The 21099-nt window shown below is 35.3% G+C and overlaps 2 protein-coding genes across 4 annotated transcripts in view; one reads left to right on the top strand and one right to left on the bottom strand.

The window, feature by feature from the left end:
• LOC103022747 (rho GTPase-activating protein SYDE1) overlaps window positions 1-6402 on the top strand; it is a 53545-nt gene extending 47143 nt beyond the window's left edge. Inside the window, exon 9 of the transcript XR_007424326.1 lies at window positions 6223-6402. The gene's annotated coding sequence lies outside the window, so the exon portion shown is untranslated. The remainder of the gene's footprint in view (window positions 1-6222) is intronic.
• LOC103035515 (centriolar coiled-coil protein of 110 kDa) lies at window positions 936-17217 on the bottom strand. Of its 3 annotated transcripts, XM_022670308.2 has the most exons (10): window positions 17068-17216; window positions 14184-14327; window positions 10011-10139; window positions 6789-7722; window positions 5829-5932; window positions 5199-5300; window positions 4856-4972; window positions 3947-4023; window positions 3187-3291; window positions 936-1055 (listed from the first exon to the last, which is right to left on the bottom strand). In XM_022670308.2, exons 2-10 carry the CDS (start codon window positions 14322-14324, stop codon window positions 1010-1012), a joined length of 1755 nt encoding a protein of 584 aa, XP_022526029.1. In that variant the 5' UTR covers window positions 14325-14327; window positions 17068-17216; the 3' UTR covers window positions 936-1009. The 3 variants fall into 3 exon arrangements, with proteins under 3 accessions (XP_022526029.1, XP_049320519.1, XP_049320518.1); XM_049464562.1 differs by lacking the exon at window positions 3947-4023 and having other exon boundaries at window positions 17068-17217; XM_049464561.1 differs by lacking the exons at window positions 936-1055; window positions 3947-4023 and having other exon boundaries at window positions 3043-3291; window positions 17068-17217.
• Window positions 17218-21099: the final 3882 nt, after the last annotated feature.

Here is a 21099-nt window from a genome sequence, read left to right as displayed (position 1 = left end):
CACACTGCCCACACTGCCAAAAGTACCAGTTGGTCTTTAAATGTTTTAATACATCTATATAATATATGAGTTTCACATTTTGAACTGAACTATTGAAATAAAGTAACATGGATGGATGGATGGATGGATGGATTATAAACAGAAATAAAAGTAGTCTGAAGGGAATCTGTTACACTCATTCTGCTGCTGGACAAACCTGCACTCGAAGAGAGGCAGAATTCAACACAACACTTGGAAAGTCAACTCTCCGAAACTTATAACATTTCACAAACCAATCAGTGTGAAGTATAGAGAGACTCCGCCCACATAGGTGATGATGACAGGATGTAGTAAAGTTGTTTAGTGCACTTAGTCACTAAACTTCAGTGTGAAACTGAAACTACATGTGCAGAATACAGTGTAACACACAAATAAAGCTTGGTTCAGACTCTGGTCTGGACTTTAGGGTGTAAAAAACGCCCAAATTGTCTTTAAATCCTCCCTATATGAGAGTTTTTGAGCTCTAGCGTGATTTTTCTGAGCAGCATGGCAGTTTTTTGTAAGTGTGAACATTCTCTTTCCCCTTTGCCTTTAAACAAATGGGCTTCTGAAGTGTTTGTGTACCCAGACCCTTAAATATCTGGGATTCCGGAAGTGTCGGCTCTCTGTTTGGACATTCTTCACATATATCTTCAGTAAGTTCAGCCAGAGGCCTGCTCGTTCCGTCTAAGACCAGGACTGTCTCGCTGTGTTTTCTGTGCTTCTATAATAATAATAATGCTCTTTTCTTTTCATATGACAAAACAACATGAAGCTATAAAAAACATTTATTTAAAAATAGCTATTAAAATAGTACAAAATGTGGTAAACGAAGGTTAATTAAAGAAATTAACTTAGAAAAAACTGTGCTATTTATGTGTGAAGTAAATGAAAAAAAGGTCTATCCTCCATCCCCCCCCCCCCCCCGCCCCACCCCCACATTTGCTTAAAACCTTTGAACATTGATGAAACACTGGAGAGAGAGAGTCCACTAGTCCAGTAAAGGATGAGCAAAGGAGGTCCTTCTCACCACTCTCCTGCAGGGGGCGACAGACACACATATTATATATATTTATATTTTATATTATATATTTTTTTTATTATATTGATTTAATTATTTATCTTTTACCTGTCAATCGAAGATACAATATGCTCATAACATCCCATGACAATTTTTATATTAAAATATTTTCTCATTTCTCAACACAGAACAATATACATTTTTCAGCATCATATAAACATAAACATTTAAACTCCAGTTTTAAACACTTTTTAACATGCACTGGATATATCTCAAGCATCAGTTCACCAACCAATCAGCTCACAGTATTATACAGATCATTTTAAAGGTTTTGCTGAAATACTTTATTCTACTTTCTAAAATTTAGACAAGTAATTAGTTATTATTTTTAATTTAATCTGTTCACTCCCTTTCTCGCTCATGCCTCACTCTAACTTGCTGTACCTTGTACTACATCACTCTACCTCTATTCGCCTAGCACATCCTCACTCTACCTCACTCTACCTCACTCTGACTCTACCATGCGTTACCTTGTTCTACCTAACTGTACCTCACTCTACTCCAAACAACTTCACTCTACCTTACTCTTAATTGTCCTACTTCACTCTACCTCACTCTACTTTGCTCTACCTCACACTGTCTCACTCTACCTCACTCTAATTCACTCTACCCCACTTTAAATTATCCTACCATACTCAACTTTGCACTACCTCACTCTGCCCCACTCTACCTCACTCTGCTTTGCTCTGTCTCACTCTAAATTGTCCTACCTCTCTCTGCACCACTCTACCTCACTCTGCTTTGTTCTACCTTAACTTGTCTCACTCTACCTCACTCTACTTTGCTCTACCTCACTCTACTTTGCTCTACCTCACTCTACTTTGTTCTACCTCACTCTGTCTGACTCTACCTTACTCTACCTAACTATAAATTATCCTCCCTCACTCTACTTTGCTCTACCTCACTCTCTTAATCTACCTCACTCTACTTTGCTCTACCTCACTCTCTCACACTCTACCTCACTCTACTTTGCTCTACCTCACTCTCTCACACTCTATCTTGCTCTACTTTGCTCTACATCACTCTGTTTCTCTCTACCTCACTCTTCCTCTCTCTACCCTCACTCTACTTCACTCTGTTTTGCTCTACCTCACTCTGTCTCACTCTACCCCACTTTACTTTGCTCTACCTCACTCTAAATTGTCCTACCTCATTCTACTTTGCTCTACTTCACTTTAAATTGTCTGACCTCACTCAACTTTCCTCTACCTCACTCGGTCTCACTCTATCTCACTCTACTTTGTCTTACCTCACTTGAAATGGCCCTATCTCACTCTACTTTGCTCTACCCCTCTTTACCGCACTCTACCTGGCTCTACCTCACTCTAAATGATCCATTTTTAGTCTACCTCTTTGCTCTGCCTCATTTTGTCTCACTCTAATTCTCTCGACTTAGTCTTACTTCACTCTACTTTGCTCTACCCCTCTTTACCTCACTCTGTCTCACTCTACCGCTCTCTACTTCACTCTTCATTGATTTGCCTCACTCTAAAATGCTCTACCTCGCTCTACCTCCAGCCTTGTTATGTCAAGTAGCCAGCATGTAAATGTATTAACCTTATGGAGTTTGACTCTTTTATTTTTTTAGTTATAATCACTTGTTTCGGTGCCGGTTGCAGCCGTGCTGTAAAATGTTTAGCCACTCTGACTAAAGCCTAATTTATACTTGTGCGTCGAACCTACGCTGTAGCCTACGTGTATCCAGCTAAGCAGCGGAGCACGTTTATACTTCTGTGTGCGTGTATCAGCGGCTCTGCGACGCTCTGCAGTTTAAATTGCGAGGGAGGGAATGTGTAGGAGGGGACATGAGGCTGCGGCTGTTCATGTAGCGCGATGCATAGTTACATACCCTACGGCGTAGGGTACGCGACAATGCGCAGGCTATGGTGTAGGTTCGACGCAGATGTATAAATTGGCCTTAAGTGTTCTGCCGGAACATAAAGTCAGTGTATATTCTTTATTATAAAACTGTATATGTGCTCAGACTGAGATTTAATATGCTTCAAATGTCCTGTCCTTCAAATTTGTGGTTTTAGCCAATAGAATGCACTCAGTGCCCTTGCATGACTCACGGGTAAAGCACTTACACAGGTTTAAGCTTCTGAGAATTGATGAATACATCCTGCCTCTGAGTGGACTGCAGGACGCTTGTTGTGGAATTCTTTGGTTTGAGTTGGATCTTTATGCCAACCCTAAAAAGACAGAACAGGTGAGTCAGTTATGCTAATGATGGGCTTATGCTTGTATCTGCTCCTTTTTATTAGATACATTTACCTTATACCTACACTCATTAGCAATTCCATCAAAATCAGCAAAATCATAATTTACACTTTAAGGTAAAAGCACAATTAAAGCCCATCTGTTACTCTACTCTACCTATTTTTCTACCTTCAGATTGTGGATGTTGTCTACAAATGAAAAGATCAATAGGCTATGTATCAATATTGGACAAATGTTTGCCAAAATATATGAAACAGGCTGATATTTTTCATCTCTGAGGAGAGCTCTGTGTCATCTCTGAGTTTCCTCTCAGGTGTGTTATTGTTTACATCAGCTCAGAGCCTGATATCAACACATGGGCTTTTAAACAATGTTTAGAATCATTGATTCGAATCTGCACTCTATTTGTGATCCGATTTTCTCAAAGTGTCCAAATACATCAGTATTGAGATATTTAGGCAGGTATTGTATTAGAAATCACTACCTAAAAGACAATACTTTACTTTGTAGCAAGTGATTGGCCACTAAACACTGATTGGTCCATCTTTAATGTCGTCACAAAGCAGCTTCATGGAGATTTAAGCCTCCAGTTTAAGCCTCTTTTGAGCACAAAGACATGTTTCCCACCTCTGTTTTTTCCGTTCCAGAGATTTCTGCGTAGCAGAAGACAGGCCTTGCTGGTCCAGTGGGCTCTTAGATTTCTCCTATGGATACAGAAATGAACATTTATTTAATTAAAAACTCACTTTCTTCTTCTTTTTTTTTTTTTATTTTTTTTTTTTAGACCTTTCGTTAATCTGCAGTACCGAGACATTTTGGCCGATACCTTTTTGGTATCGAATTTCGATACCCAGCTCTAGCTGTAGGTCCTGTTAGGATCCTATTAACTCCTGAACTTTGTGCCTGTTGAAAGCTTTCATGCCAGGGTTCGGCAATAGACATTGAAGCATGAAACATCTGGCCTGTGTTTGAAATATAGCTTCTCTGGTGAGCTTTTGTTTACACTCCTCCCCTGTCTCTCTCTCTGTCGCGCTCGGCATGACTTTAGTTTTCACTCTTTCTCGTTTTTTTGTCAGTTTTTGGGCTCCTATCTCCTTATAAGCCGTGTCCCAATTCACTAGACGTGGCAGCGGTAGTGTATTGGACCACAACCCTGACGATCCCGCATGAAGAGCGGTTTGTTTATTTATTTATTTATTCCTTTTTTGGGGGGGGGGTTTACCTGCTTTGAGATCAACTGTTCTGCAATTGGGTTCAACAACCCTCTGGGCTGGAGAGCTACTAGTCTGTAGCACTCCATCCCATCATTACACTTAATTTCCAAAACAGATTTTTTTTTGTGGCCATGTAATGGCTTGGAAAATATCTGGCCCAAGGTCAAACTTAGCTTTGGCATCTTTTTAGCTTAGATTTGAGTTTTGGAATCAGGAAAGACTTTAAATCAGAGTTTTAATCTTATTTTCTGTGCATCCTTTACACAACAGCTTTAATGCATGGTTTAAATGGATGAAGCCAGCGGATGAAGTGTTTCTGTACCTTTTCTTGGTGTCTCCTTGTGTTGCGTAGCTCCCGGTCCTGCTGCAGCAGAGCTAGTCTGCTTCTCAGAGGCCAAACAAAGAAGATCTCATGGACTTTAGACAAAGCTGCACGCAACTATAGAGACACACAAACAAATACATATTCACTTAACCATTTAATATCAAACATCAAAAACGCTATGATGAAACTGGCACTCATCAGCACGGGTACAGGAAAGGAAGAACATGGATTACCTCTGAAAGCGCAAGTAAAGTATAGGTACAGACTGCATGTGTATATAAGAATACATGTGCACATCTGAGATGTGTGTGTGTGTGTGTGTGTGTGTGTGGTGTGTTACCTGTGCTCTGACTCTGTGTTGAAGAGAAAGGTCCTGTGGGGTAAAGGAGGCTCTTCTTTGCTGGGCATCAGCCTGGAAACAACGATTTAACTCCATCGAATCCTGAACACACAAATAAATACAGTTCATTACTGTGATATTAACACATTTTAAGTGTACACTTTCTAAATACCCTATATGACCTTTGCCTAGTGAGAAATTTCATTCAGAAATAGAGCTGCACGATATTGGAAACATTTTACATTGCAAATTTTCTTTTTTCTTCGATATATATCGCCCATGATGTCACCAGCCCCGCCCCCACCCGCGCACTGTCTCACGCCTGGACAAATCAAGAGCTGAGTCAGCGCAGAGCTCTCAAAACCCGAAAAAAACAGCAAAACAACAGTAATCTTCCCTTTAATCAGTATTTAAATGGCTTTTTAAAAGGTAAATAAGAGCGTTTGTTTTTCTGGGATTAAAAGCGTGAATTCAGCTGTAACTGGAAATATCTGCGCTGCAAAACTGTGCTGGACTGAGGAGCACAGCTTTCAACACATGCTCAACTTTACAAGCACGTGCCCAACCATGTGAATGGAGGCCATGCGTACGGTTACCTTGTGTTTACTCCCGGTGTGTAATTGGGTGTACCTGTATAGTTTTGCGCAGGTGTTTGATTTTCTCAGTATGAAGGAGTCTGCGTGTGAGGAAGCCTCGGGCCAAAGCGGTCAGGTAACACATCGCCTTCTGCTGATCTGTGGATACACCAGATACTTTAAAAGTATTGAATGAAGCACCATCATTTCAGAGACTGGAATTAGGCATCTGCTCCAGAGAATCATTTAGGGAACTGAACCAGCACGGTTGCAACTTAAAGTTTGGACACACCTCAAATTTATTATTTTTTCATTATTATATATATTAAAATGTTCTGCATTGTAGATTAATACTATCCAAGTCATCCAAAAAGCTACAAAGTGTTCAACAAACCAGAATATGTTTTATATTTTAGCACCTCTTGCTTTGCACATCTCGGCTTTATGAGGTAGAGTCACCTGGAATTCAGGCTTTCAGTTAACAGCTGTGCTGAACTCATCAAGATTTAATTACTTGAATTTATTGTCTCTTAATAAAGTGTTTGAGAGCATCAGTTATAAAGTAGTGAAGAGGTAGAGTTACAGGTATACAGTGAATAGTGAATATTTGAGCATCCTCAATACAGTCAAAAACGTAAAAATGATGGAACTGGCTCTCATTAGGACCGACCCAGAAAAGAATAGAAGAGCAAGAGTTCCTTCTGCTGCACAAGATAAGTTAAAAGCTCCCCAGATAACAGCACCTATTTTGGTTTGTTTAACACTCTTAAGTTACTACATGAGTCTGGATCATCTTACTATTCATTTACTATGTAGAAAAAAAAAAAAAACATTTAATGAGAAGCTGTCTTAAATTGCATAGTTTACATTTATGGTTACAATTACCATACATAAATAGAAATTCTCAAAATAGCTAAAAAAAAAAATACATTTGTTAATATAAAGCTATCATGAAGCTTCTGAGAGATTCTGATAGGACTGCAGGGGAGATAAAATGCATGGGATTGGTACTGACCTCTATCCTGAAGTGTATTACTGGTTTTATGCCCCTGGGTCTTCTGGTCCTCTGGGGAGAGCTGTGGTCTCCCTGTGAACTCCAGTCTGCGTTGGAGGGGTGCAGTAAAGGGTCTGGAACCTGATCCGACGTGGGGCCTGAGGATGTTGGGAGCTGGACTCTCCACATCGTAGGACTGGTTGAGTGGAGCTGGTGGGGAACGCTGGAACGGGGAACTGTGGTTCAGTGTGCTGGTCTCTATGGGTGTGGTGGGTCTTGTGGTGATATGATGGTCAGTGGGGGTGGAGGTCTTAGGCATAGGCGGCGTTTGACTGCCTAACTCAGGGCAACTGCAGTTCCAGTCTCCTCCAGTAGGGGGAGGATAATCAGGAGCATGGGATTCAGACTGGACTGGCATTGTCTTGTTGAGCTCCAGTTCAGTGACAGGGACTGAGATGAGGATGTTGCTTGAAGATGCCAGAGCTGGTTTTCGTAAGCGGTGGGTGATGGGGTTGCAGCTGGGCAGGGGGCTCGGCAACTGGGCGTAGGAACCCGTAAGACTGGCACACAGCGAAAGACTACCCAATGGAGAGTCACATGACTCAACAGAACATCGAATAGAGGTATTCCTAGACTTCACCACAAGAGGGCGCTCTGGTGTGAGGCTCTCGTTCTCCTTATCAGACAGGGTATCTTCTCCAGCTTTATTCTCACCATCTTTATAAGCATCTCCAGAATAGCTCGGCTGTGTTCTTGTTTCACTCGTCTTTTCTCCACTCTTCTCCACTCTCTCCATCCGACTGTTTAGAAGTCTGAGGGTCTCTCTTCGCCAAGCGCTGGAGACCCTGCAGGGCGCCAGGTCTTCAGCGACTGTTTTCCTGAGGTTTAGATCCTGAGGGTCTGGAGGAGAGCCGATAGCACCCTGCTCTGCTTCACAGTGAGACGTATTTTGCACCTTTAGAAACATTTTGTTGAGGTCAGTACAGTGTTAGATTTTGGGGTTAATATATGGGTGTTTTCTCTGAATATGGTAAGGGTATGAAGAGGATTTAGTGCCAAATTGAAAAGCAAACAGTACCCTGGAAAAATGTAAATGCAATCCACAAAATGCTTTTTTTATTAGCATACAGGGCAGTTTCTCAGCCCTGCCTCAAGTTCAGTAGTTGGTTCTGATTGGACAGTGATTACATTTCATTTTGGCACAAATTCCCCACTGCTCCTAGACGAAATGCAATCCTGTGCATATTGATTTGCTTTTGAACCTCCGTAGCCAGCGCCACACAGTGGAACACAATGGTATTGAGCTATTTGCATTTTAAGGAAGTTTGTGTGCAATTCTGAAAATGTAAATTCTTGTTAAACATTTTTTAATGAAGAGATCAAGTGCAGTAAAATGTAATGTAATAGTGGTTTGCATTTGCATTTGATTTTTGTACATATTCTGCATGTTAGTGATTAAAAATAAAAAAGCAATGCATCTCGTGGATTACATTTACATTCTTCCACAGTAGTGTTTGCATTTCAATTTGGCTCTAATTTCTATCTGTATAAGTTTATTTCTGAGTCTGATGATTACAGTGAGATTAGCTTAGTGTTGAGTCTGATAGTTATGATGCTGAGATTAGTTTTGTATTGAGTCTGATATTTATGATGTAAAAGTTGTGCTGAGTCTGATTATGGTGTTAAGTAGAGTGCACTGTTGGGTTTGTTCTGTTTAGTTGTAGTGTTTATATGTGGTGACTGTGTTGTGGGTTTAAAGTAATGATGAGTGTGAAGAGTCTGATGTTGATGTTATGTTTTGAGTATATTATCATTTTGAGTCTGATGATTATGGTATTGAGAATACTGTGGTGTTGAATCTGATGATTATGGTGTTGAGTATACTGTCATATTGAGTCTGATGATTATGGTGTTAAGTCTGATTATTATGGTGTTAAGTCTGATGATTATGGTGTGGAATCTGATGATTATGGTGTTGAGTATATTGTCATATTGAGTATGATGACTATGGTATTAAGTATATTGATGTATTGAGTATGATGATTATGGTGTTGAGTATATTGTGATGTTGAGTCTGATGATTATGGTGTTGAGTCTGATGAGTATGGTGTTGAGTATATTGTCATACTGAGTATGATGATTGTGGTGTTGAGTATATTGTGGCCTTGAGTCTGATGATTGTGGTGTTGACTATGATGATTGTGGTGTTTAGTATATTTTCATATTAAGTATGATGATTATGGTGTTGAGTATATTGTGATGTTAAGTCTGATGATTATGGTGTTGAGTCTGATGAGTATGGTGTTGAGTATATTGTCATATTAAGTATGATGATTATGGTGTTGAGTATATTGTGATGTTAAGTCTGATTATTATGGTGTTAAATATGTTGTTAAATATGAGTCTGATGAGTATGGTGTTAAGCCTGATGATTATGGTGTTGAGTCTGATGATTATGGTGTTAAGCATAAAGATTATGGCGTTGAGTCTGATGATTATACTGTTAAGCCTGATGGTTATGGTGTTGAGTCTGATGATTATGGTGTTAAGCCTGATGGTTATGGTGTTGAGCATAAAGATTATGGTGTTGAGTATAATGTCATATTAAGTCTAATTATTATGGTGTTAGGTATATTGTCATATTGAGTCTGATGATTGTGGTGTTGAGTCTGCTGATTATGTTGATTAGTATATTGTGGCACTGAGTCTAATGATTGTAGTGTTGAGTCTGATGATTATGTTGATTAGTATATTGTGGCATTGAGTCTGATGATTGTGGTGTTGAGTCTGGTGATTATGTTGATTAGTATATTGTGGCATTGAGTCTGCTGATTGTAGTGTTGAGTCTGATGATTATGTTGATTAGTATATTGTGGCATTGAGTCTGATGATTGTGGTCTTGAGTCTGATGATTATGTTGATTAGTATATTGTGGCATTGAGTCTGATGATTGTGGTGTTGAGTCTGGTGATTATGTTGATTAGTATATTGTGGCATTGAGTCTGATGATTGTGGTCTTGAGAATGATTAGCATGGTGTTGAGTATATTGTGGTGTTGAGTCTGATGATTATGTTGTGGGTTTGATATACAGTTAAGTCTGATGATTGTCGTTTTGAGTTCAGTTGTAGGGTTAAATCCAGGGATGATGTGGGTTTACTGCATATAAGTCTGATGATTATGTCGTTGAGTATATTGTGGTGTTGAGTGTGATGATTATGGTGTTGAGTAGAGTGCACTGTTACCTGTAAGTGGTTGAGGACGTCCTGGGCTCGTTCCAGCAGAGAGCTGGTTCTCAGTGTATGTCTCTCGCTCTCTCTCTCCATCGCTTTCTGCCTTTGTTTAGCCATTTCTACACGCTGCTCTTCGCTTAGCTACACACACACACACACACACACACACACACACACACACAGAGTTTCACAGTTTGGCACAACTGATCCGATTTCTTCAAGATTGTACACTCTTTAAAAGTCTTAATTATAGAGAAATGCTTCAATTCTCCTTTTATGTTCACTTTATGTGGGAATTTTTGATATAGATATAGATAGATATAACCACAATGATAATAAACGTACATAATGATTAATTTAATTAATTTAGCAACACAACACAGAAAGATCTCAGTGTTTAGAAGCTCCATTTAACTTTTAAACACCACAGTCTGCAGAACGGGAGCTGCGTCTGTGGTTGAAAGAGCTCAATTTTAAATATGCACCCGAATGCACACTGTTTCTACGCATTGGCGTAGAAACCGGGGAGAAATAGGTGGATTTCTCCCCCCCCAAAAATTGTTTTAAAATAAACATTTATTTTGAAACTATTGATATCTAAGTGACCTGTTTCTTGTTTCTTTTTCCTTATTTCTTATGATTCAGCGTAGTTTAGAACATCATCTTAAGTATTTCCATTTTCTAAGTAAAGTTAAAGCCATGAAGACGTGAGAGCACGCTTCCGAGAGAGGGTGCTTTTCCTGGCGGGGGTGCTGAATTCAGCACAACACCGGCTTTACACGCGAGGTCAGTGATGAGAGCAATGAATCGCAACAATGACAATATACTGCAATATAAATAATTTTGGGTAATGTCTTGTTCTGCGAACAGACAGGGACGGTTTGGGTTATCTACCCAAAATAAGGTTATATTAACTGCTGCAAAAAATCTTTATGAAACGTAAAGTAAAACATTATTTTTAATAAAAGAACTGCATCGTAAGAAATACTCTCAGTAGACAAAATTTAAAACACAGGACCCAAAGCTACTGAGTGTATGGATAGTATAGTAAGCATACAACAGAATTAACATGCCAATACATAATAATAATACTAAATCTGTTATATTGTTTTAAATATTAGGTGAAAACTGATCAGTTTTTGTCGTGTATGTATATAATTCAGACATTGAATGCATATTTTTTTCTAACAGCAGTAAATGTAATGTGGAGTAGGGCTGTGCCATATCGTATCGTACCCGATAATATCGTCAAAATTTTGAAATATCGTGAACGATATTATACCCTAAAATATCGTGCCATATCACCCACCCCATTTCCCATTATATATCTACTAGAGACAGATTATATCTGTCCAGTATCATTTACTTTACTGTAATCCTGGATATATGGAGATATTTGGAGTGCATTATTATTAGTATCATGACATTCTGGATCACTGACTTCTGTTACAAATCTGATCAAATTCAAGGATTCAAGGAGGATTCAAGGAGATTTTATTGTCATTCGCATCACATGTGGTACATGAGGTGGAACGAAATTGTGATCTCACGATCCAGTTTTACACCCAAAGAGCTGTTATTAATAGATATATAGATAAAAAAAGAATACAATAAAAGAAATAGAATATACAAAATAGATAGATAAATATCCCAAGAATAAAAAAAATAAATAGAGAGTAGAAGAGTAGAAGGTTCTTAGGGGTGTGCAGTATTATATTGTATGTTATAATAAAATATATATATTTAATATATATATATATATATATATATATATATATATATATATATATATATATATATATATATATATATATATATATAATATATATAATATATATATATATAATATATATTTAATATATAAATATATATATTTATATATATTTTTTTCTTGCAGTGTATAGTGTATTTGTGATATATATTTTTTAAGTGTTTTGTCATATCGCCAAGAGTATCGTTATCGCGAAAATACCATGAAATATCGTGATATTATTTTAGGGCCATATCGCCCACCCCTAATGTGGAGTAACATATTTGGATTTTAAAGTGAGCTTTGGTTTGATTTAACTTATAATAAACAAAAGTACAGAACAAAAATATTTAAAAAAAAAAAGTATTTTGTTTTGCAAAACGCAAATTAATTTTATGGATAAAAACAACCACTTGGGTAATAAATAATATAATACAGGCAGATGATAAATCCTGCATCTAACAAGGATTTATCATCTTTCTGTATATTGTTGGGAAACGTACTCAGGATTTTATGGGAAAAAAAAACAACCGCTTGGGTTAAGTAGTTCTGCCAGCATTTCCTATTATTTAATATTGAGTTTTATATTGTTGAGGAGCCGTCTGAGTGCACTCTTCCCCGGAGAGCAGCTTTCCTTTAGATGAACTGGGAGGTTTTTAAGTAAGAACTCCTCTGTTTTAATTGGAGAAAAACTCTTACTGCCCACTCCAGAACTCCCACTGTGCTTCTTATTGTGAACGTTCGGCTGAGCACTTTATTCTGTTTGGTAGTTTCTGAACCCAGTTGTGTTCCTGACTCAGGTCCGGTACAAAGGAACAGAACAGAAGCCTGTTTTTTTTTTAAGATATAAAAATATTTTTTTATGCCATCCAGACCTGTTTGTCCATAGAGCAGGTCCTAAAAGGTTTAACCCTTTCACTCCTGTTTAACTTTGTATGGTAAAGCACATTTGAGTCACGCAGTGTAGGGCTCTAATACTTTTGCAATGCGAATAACATGGAAGAAACCATAAATAATGTGCATAGGACAGGATGCCAAGTGGTTCAGTGGTCTAAAATGCTGCCACTATGATCGGGAGATAGCTGGCTTGAATCCTGGTCATGCAACTTGCCATCAGCTGGCAGAGCCCAGAGAGAGCACAGTTGGTCTTGCTCTCTCTGGGTGGGTACAGTAGATGGCGCTCTTTCCCCTCATCACTCCTAGGGTGATGAGGACCAGCACAAGGCTGCGTCTGTGAGCTGATGTATCAGAACTGAGTCGCTGCGCTTTACTATCTAACTAATTCACTAATTAACTTACTAACCCACTAATTAATTTACTAATTAATGAATTAATTTACAAACGAACTAACCCAAAAATAATTGTACTAACTAATTAATTTACTAACTCACTAAATAATTTATGAACTAATTAATTTACTAACTAACTAAATCATTTACTGACTATATAATTTATTAACTAACCTACTAATTAATTTACTAACTAACTAATTAAATGACTAACCTACTAATTAATTTTCTAACTAACCCACAAATTCATCACTAGACATCACTAGTTGGAAAATGAATTGGAAGCTGAATTGGAAAAAAAACATAATATTAAAAAAAATAATAAAAATTAATAATAATAATAATAAATGTGTGCATAGTAAAAAATAAATCTAGACCAGAACTGATGGCAAACCGCATATAGGGCAAATTAGCTAAATAATTAAAATAAATACATATCATGCCTCATCTTGCTTTAATCCAAAAGGAAAATTTTAATGCAAATAATATTTGATTACTCTAAACTGTTAATAATTTCATGTGATAGAATCATAATCATTGCCATGCAGAGAAATGTGGTGAAAAATATTTTTAATATCGCAATACGTGACTATCAAACGAGCCCAGTTTTGCGGGAAAATTGTAAACCTGGCAACATGGGTTGAAGAGGCCATTTAAAACCATTAATAGTAAATATTTATACTAAAAAAGTAAATACTAAAAAATAAACTAATATTATAGACATAATAAACAGAATTAATGGCAATTTAAATGAATAAATAAATGAGCACTCTCTCTGTAAAATTAGTATAACTTCCTTGTAATATAACAGAATGATTAAATATTACTGTAAATATCAACATGTAGTTTGTAATTTTATGTAGGTACTTTAACTATTAAAATATCACGCAAAAAAACAGTCTAGGGCTCTAAATGTGAAGCTGGATATGTCCAGTCAGCTAAACCTCATAACCAGATAGATAATACTTATAGTATATATAATACTATTAATTATTTATATACTATAAATAATTGATGGTTCAATTACTTTTTCACATATACGTTGTAATAAAACATACATTGTTTCTTGATATTGCATCTAAAATAAACCAAGTTAAATTAGACTGTATATACAGTATATATATATATATATATATTTTTTTTTACCATTGGCTGTAGTACAGGTCTGCCATGGAAATGAATGGCAGATGGCGCCCCCCTGTGGCTGGACTCTGCACTGCACGAACTCTCCTCGTTCACTTTGTACAAACACCTCCTGCAAAACTCCTGATAGTCTTCCATCACCATTTTCTAATAATCATAAAATGTTTAAATAGGTTAATTAAGCCCGTAAAATGATTTTAAGTTAAATTGTTTAAAAGTATCTATCTATCTATCTATCTATCTATCTATCTATCTATCTATCTATCTATCTATCTATCTATCTATCTATCTATCTATCCTTACCCACTAATTATTTAATAACTAACTAACTAATTAATGTACTCAATAACTAATTTACTAACCAACTAATTAATTTACTAATCAATTTACTAACTAACAGTTGGTCTTACTCTCTCTGGGTGGGTACAGTAGATGGCGCTCTTTCCCTTATCACTCCTAGGGTGATGAGGATCAGCACAAGGCTGCGTCTGTGAGCTGATGTATCAGAACTGAGTCGCTGCGCTTTACTATCTAACTAATTCACTAATTAACTTACTAACCCACTAATTAATTTACTAATTAATGAATTAATTTACAAACGAACTAACCCAAAAATAATGGTACTAACTAATTAATTTACTAACTCACTAAATAATTTATGAACTAATTAATTTACTAACTAACTAAATCATTTACTGACTATATAATTTATTAACTAACCTACTAATTAATTTTCTAACTAACCCACAAATTCATCACTAGACATCACTAGTTGGAAAATGAATTGGAAGCTGAATTGAAAAAAAAAAACATAATATTAAAATAATATAAAAAAAATAATAATAATAATAAAAGTGTGCATAGTAAAAAATAAATCTAGACCAGAACTGATGGCAAACCGCATATAGGGCAAATTAGCTAAATAATTAAAATAAATACATATCATGCCTCATCTTGCTTTAATCCAAAAGGAAAATTTTAATGCAAATAATATTTGATTACTCTAAACTGTTAATAATTTCATGTGATAGAATCATAATCATTGCCATGCAGAGAAATGTGGTGAAAAATATTTTTAATATTGCAATACGTGACTATCAAACGAGCCCAGTTTTGCGGGAAAATTGTAAACCTGGCAACATGGGTTGAAGAGGCCATTTAAAACCATTAATACTAAATATTTATACTAAAAAAGTAAATACTAAAAAATAAACTAATATTATAGACATAATAAACAGAATTAATGTAAAACAGTAATTAATTTAACTTAATTACTTACTGACTAACTAACATATTAATGAACAAACTAACCCACTAATTATTTACTAACTAATTAATGTACTCAATAACTAATTTACTAACCAACTAATTAATTTACTAATCAATTTACTAACTAACTAACCCACTATTTAATTTAATTTAATTAAATACTAACTTAATTACTTAAAAAATAATTCACTATCTCACTAATTAATGTACTAACTATCTAATTTACAAATTAACATATTAAGTAATTTACTAATTAATTTACTAACTAACTAACTCACTATTTAATTGACTAAGTAACTAACTAACCCATTAATTAATGTACTAACTAAATAATTAACTAACTAACCCACTTTTTTATTTACTAAATCATTAACTAACTAACCCAGTAATTCATTGAATAACTTAATTACTTACTGACTCACTAACATATTAATGAACAAACTAACCCACTAATTATTTACTAACTAACTAATTAATGTACTCAATAACTAATTTACTAACCAACTAATTAATTTACTAATTAATTTACTAACTAACTAACCCACTATTTAATTAATTTAGTTAAATACTAACTTAATTACTAAAAAAATAATTCACTATCTCACTAATTAATGTACTAACTATCTAATTTACAAATTAACATATTAAGTAATTTACTAATTAATTTACTAACTAACTAACTCCCTATTTAATTCACAAATTAACTAACTTACCCATTCATGAATGTACTTACTAAATAATTAACTAACTAACCCACTTTTTTATTTACTAATTAATTAACTTACTAACCCTGTAATTCATTGACCAACTTAATTACTTACTGACTCACTAACATATTAATGAACAAACTAACCCAGTAATTATTTACTAACTAACTAATTAATGTACTCAATAACTAATTTACTAACCAACTAATTAATTTACTAACTAACTAACCCAATATTTAATCTTATTTAATTAAATACTAACATAATTACTTAAAAAATTCACGAACTCACTAATTAATGTATTAAATCATTAACTAACCCAGCAATTCATTGACTAACTTTATTACCTACTGACTCACTAACATACTAATTAACAAACTAAGCCACTAATTATTTACTAACTAGCTAATTAAGTACTCAATTACTAATTTGATAACCCACTAATTAATTTACTATTTAATTTACTAACTAACTTACCCACAAACTAATTTACTAACTTAATTAATTACTAACTCACTAACTTACTAATTAAGTAGCTGAATTTACTAATTAACTAACTCACTAATTAATTTACTAACCTACTCACTAACTAGCTAACGAACTAAATAAGTAATTAAATAACTAAATAACTGACTAACCCACTAAATAAATGACTAACTCACTAACAGGTGCTGAACAATAGTTGCTTTTCGTTCATGCTGTGAAACTGCAGCTTATCCCAATTAAATCACCTCAGTTTACCAACTAATTTTGCACCAAGTAGTTAACTAGCGAAGTTAAATAGGTAACGTTAATAATTGTAAAATGTACAAAATAGTTAAGTTAGTTAACTATCTGTCTTTCTTGTCAAACACAAAAATGTGTTTAAAATAATAATGATAAATTGAATAAGCTTCTTAAAGTAAACTCACCGTGTGGAGAGAGGAAACCAAGTGTATTCAGCTGATATTCCGCTTGGTTTATGTTTATATTAAAGTATTTTAAAGCTAAAAGTATAACGTGGTTCAGCTGCTGGTAGCTGAACTGATGTAAACACGTAACGGCTGTTAGATCATCTCCTAGCAACCAGCGAGACTCCGCCCCCTGGATACCGCAGCGCCTCATTACAATATAAAAGTCCTAACTCAGGTATTTCTTCATTCATTACTCTGTAGGTAGAAGTATAGATACTAGGGTTTAAAATACTTCTGTAGAAGTTGAAGAATCAACTGAAGTTTTTTTTTACTTTTTAAGTAAAAGTATAAAAGTACTGGTTTCAAAACTACTTTTAAGTATAAAAGTAAAACATGTAAAATGGGAAAAAAAATAAAGCCATTAAGGACAAAAGCTTAGGCCTCTAGATAACTGTGAAAACTGTGATTAAAAACCAGGTTTATTCCACCAAATATTGATTTCTGAACTCTTAAAACTTCATGAATACGAACTTGTTTTCTTTGCATTATTTGAGGTCTGAAAGCTCTGCATCTTTTGTGTTTTGTTATTTCAGCCATTTCTCATTTTCTGCAAATAAATGCTCTTAATGACAATATTTTTATTTGGACTTTGGGAGAAATGTTGTCTGTAGTTAAATCATTTAATATCTGCTTCTGGCTTAAGCCACAACCACCTAAAAAATTACAGCAAAATGTAATTAGAGTAACGAGTGGATTTGTTTTTTGGAAGATTTATTTATTATTAAAATATATATATATACAGTACAGGCCAAAAATTAGACACACCTTCTCATTCAATGCGTTTTCTTTATTTTTATGACTATTTACATTGTAGATTCTCACTGAAGCATCAAAACTATGAATGAACACATGTGGAGTTTTATGTACTTAACAAAAAATGAGCTGAACTCCACAGTCACTGGACCTGAACCCAATCCAGATTTGAGGTTTGGGGTGAGCTGGAGCACAGAGTGAAGAAGGCAAAGGAGCAACAAGTGCTAATAAACACCTCTGGGAACTCCTTCCTTCCTTCAAGACTGTTGGAAAACTTTTCATTTCAGGTGACCACCTCTTGAAGCTCACTGAGAGAATGATGCCAAGAGTGTGCAAAGCAGTAATCAGAGCAAATGTTTTTTTTTTTTTTTTTTTTTTTTTACAAAACTCCACATGCAAACGTTTGGCCTGTACTGTATATTTAAAGCATAAAATCAAATGAAAGAGAATATTAATAATATTTATTATGGGTGTAAGCTGTAAATGAAGTGCACTGTAAAAGCCCCTGACAGAGATGATCTTATTTGATCATATTTGATCGTATTTGTCAGAAGACAGACTGAGCAGGAATGAGAGGTATGAGATGTAAGCCGGGGCTGGTGTAGCCTGTAGAATATCTCCCCGCTGTTTAGATTTGATTGGACACATGCAGAGACTGATAGACTAGACACTCTTTCAGGCATGAAACACTGATGTGACATGAAACGCTAAGCAGCGCTGTGATTGCTGAGCGGTTCTCCTCCCAGTACTGATGCAAGTAGTCTAAATTGAGGCTGAAGTTTCCTCAGAAACTGTGTTTTATTTATATTTCTGTCTAGTTACTTAGATTTAACCCCTTAACAGGTCAGGATTTTTCAAGTGTCAATTGTATGCCTGACATTACATTACTAAATCTTGAGGATTTCTATTTAATCATTACAAAAAAATAGCTTTCATGTTTTATAAGGAACATTACTGAAATGCATAATTGTAATTGTAATAGAAGAAAAAAAAAATATATATTTTTTTTCTATTTATATTTTGACATAAGCAGATTTACTCAAATATTTATATATATACATATATGTATATATATATATATATATATATATATATATATATATATGTATATATATATATATATATATATGTATATATATACATATATGTATTTATTTATATATATATATATATATATATATATATATAAATACATATACATATACACATGTACATATATACATATATATGTATATATATACACACATATATTTATGTTTATATATATGTAGCAGGTTGGGTTTGTTACCCCACCTATACTGCTGGTGAAGCTGTGTGGCTGCTTTAAATTACTGGGCGGCCCCTTTGTACTCTATATATGGGTAGGGGATGACTATTCATGGTGCACTTCCTGTTCCCCCTCCTCATTGCTCCGGGCTCTGACTTCCGTGCCGGCAGCGTTCAGCGTGGAGTTTAGCGCGATTGTTTGCGTTACTTCTCAAGAGTTTCAGGTATCTGGTTACAGTATTATGGCATAATATGACAGTTTGGCTTAATTATTAACTCTCCTTATTCGCTTGTAGTTGCGGGCTCGTGGTGTTATTGCCAGTCCAGCGCGGCTGTGTGTCTCTGACTGTGTCAGTGCAGTTTCACTTTCACTAAGGTATGCCTGCTCCTCTTTGTGTATGTTTTGGCTGTGTATATGGCGTTTAGCTAACTTTTATTTCTTGGGTTGTGGGTTAGTGATGGTGACTGTGCTGCTTTGCTGTAGCCATTGTTCTGCTGGAGCTGCTTTGCTGTAGCCATTGTCTGCTGGAGCTGCTGTTTGCCCTAGCCATTACCTGCTGCTGTGTGCTGTGGTCATTGTCTGCTATAGCTGCTGGGAGAAACTGATGCTCTATACTGGTATGTATACAAGCTGCATTTATTTTATATTGAGTATTAGTTAAATTAATTGTAGCTTGGTGCATTTTTTTTTATAGGTTTTAGTGTCCAGATTGTGCTGACTGATTCCAGCCTCCCCACAGTGCTGCTGTTTTGCCTGAGTTTATTTAGTTTTGTTTCATTAATTTTCATTTGCTCCTAGTTATTTTGAGTTTTTGTCTTGCTTTTCTTCATTTCATTTGTTAAATCAGCTTTGATTTGCCTTTAGTTATTTTGATATTTTGTTGTATTGATTTTCTTTTGTCTTTATTTTGAGTTAAGATTTGCTGGAGTTTATTTTTGTGTATTTTTTTTCTTTATTGGATTAAAATTATATTTCTGCTTTATTTTTGATTTGCTGGTTTGGACCTTTGAGGTTTATTCTGGCTTATTAATTTGGGATTTGCTTTGACTTAATTTCAGGTTTATTCCTGATTTATTAATTTGGGTTTGCTTTTGATTGATTCCTTTTTGATTTATTTCTGATTTATTTTGTGGAGTTTTTTTATTGGATTAAATTAATATTTTTGCTTTATTTTTGATTTGCTGTTTTGGACCTTTGAGGTTTATTCTGGCTTATTAATTTGGGATTTGCTTTGACTTAATTTCGGGTTTATTCATGATTTACTAATTTGGGTTTGCTTTTGATTTCTTTTTGGTCTATTTCTGATTTATTGTGTGGAGTTGCTTTTGACCTAACCTCTGTTTATTTAATTTTTTTTTGCTGAGTTTGCTTCTGATTTAATTTATTTTGCCAGATTGAACTTTCATTTGTCCATTTACTTTAACAAAGTTTAAGTTTGTTTTGGTGTTTTTTTGAATTAACAAAAACAAGAACAGTGGTTGTGGAATTCCCTTCTTGGCTGTGTGTTTGTCTTTTTAGTGTTGGAGTGGTATAAGGTGAGGTTGTAAGAGACCAGGGCCCATAAAAAGATAAGTACATTTCGAGCAATTGTAATTGGTCTCTCTCCCTTCACCGCTGGTAGCTTTTAATAATTGTTTTTTTTCTTTGTGTCTCTTAGTTGGACCGGAGCTGTGGGCCAAAGCGGCGGGTTCGGGGATGTGGAATGCTGTTCACCTTTCCTGTAGTGTAGAGCACGCTGGGTGTTGAGATGTGTGGTTTGTAGTGTTGACTATTTCCTCTTCCTGTACTTTCTTCTGCCGTGGTAAGCCCTCAGCCCAGTTCCTCCCTAAATTTGTTTTTAGTAAAGTAAATTCTACTATTTCTAGTTTTTATACTGTTGTCCAAGAAGGGAGTTTCTGGTCTGCCCTGTGTGTGTGTGTGGAAATATGTTTTAAAATAATTGCCAATAAATTTTCCTTAACTGATGGTAC

Source organism: Astyanax mexicanus, chromosome 15 (assembly GCF_023375975.1).
Source record: "Astyanax mexicanus isolate ESR-SI-001 chromosome 15, AstMex3_surface, whole genome shotgun sequence".
In the NCBI taxonomy this organism is placed as follows: domain Eukaryota; kingdom Metazoa; phylum Chordata; class Actinopteri; order Characiformes; family Acestrorhamphidae; genus Astyanax; species Astyanax mexicanus.
Note: the sequence above shows the minus strand (reverse complement) of the source record. Positions and strands in the feature narration are given on the sequence as shown.

What these genes read in the sequence shown, in the direction of transcription:
- LOC103035515 (XM_022670308.2), bottom strand. Translation starts at nt 14,324, where the DNA reads ATGGTGATGGAAGACTATCAGGAGTTTTGCAGGAGGTGTTTGTACAAA. An exon ending in GACCTGTACTACAGCCAATG is followed by an intron (nt 10,140 to 14,183) that starts GTAAAAAAAAAT and finishes GTGTGTGTGTAG; the next exon opens with CTAAGCGAAGAGCAGCGTGT. An exon ending in CTGGAACGGAAAAAACAGAG is followed by an intron (nt 3,292 to 3,946) that starts GTGGGAAACATG and finishes CTGTCTTTTTAG; the next exon opens with GGTTGGCATAAAGATCCAAC.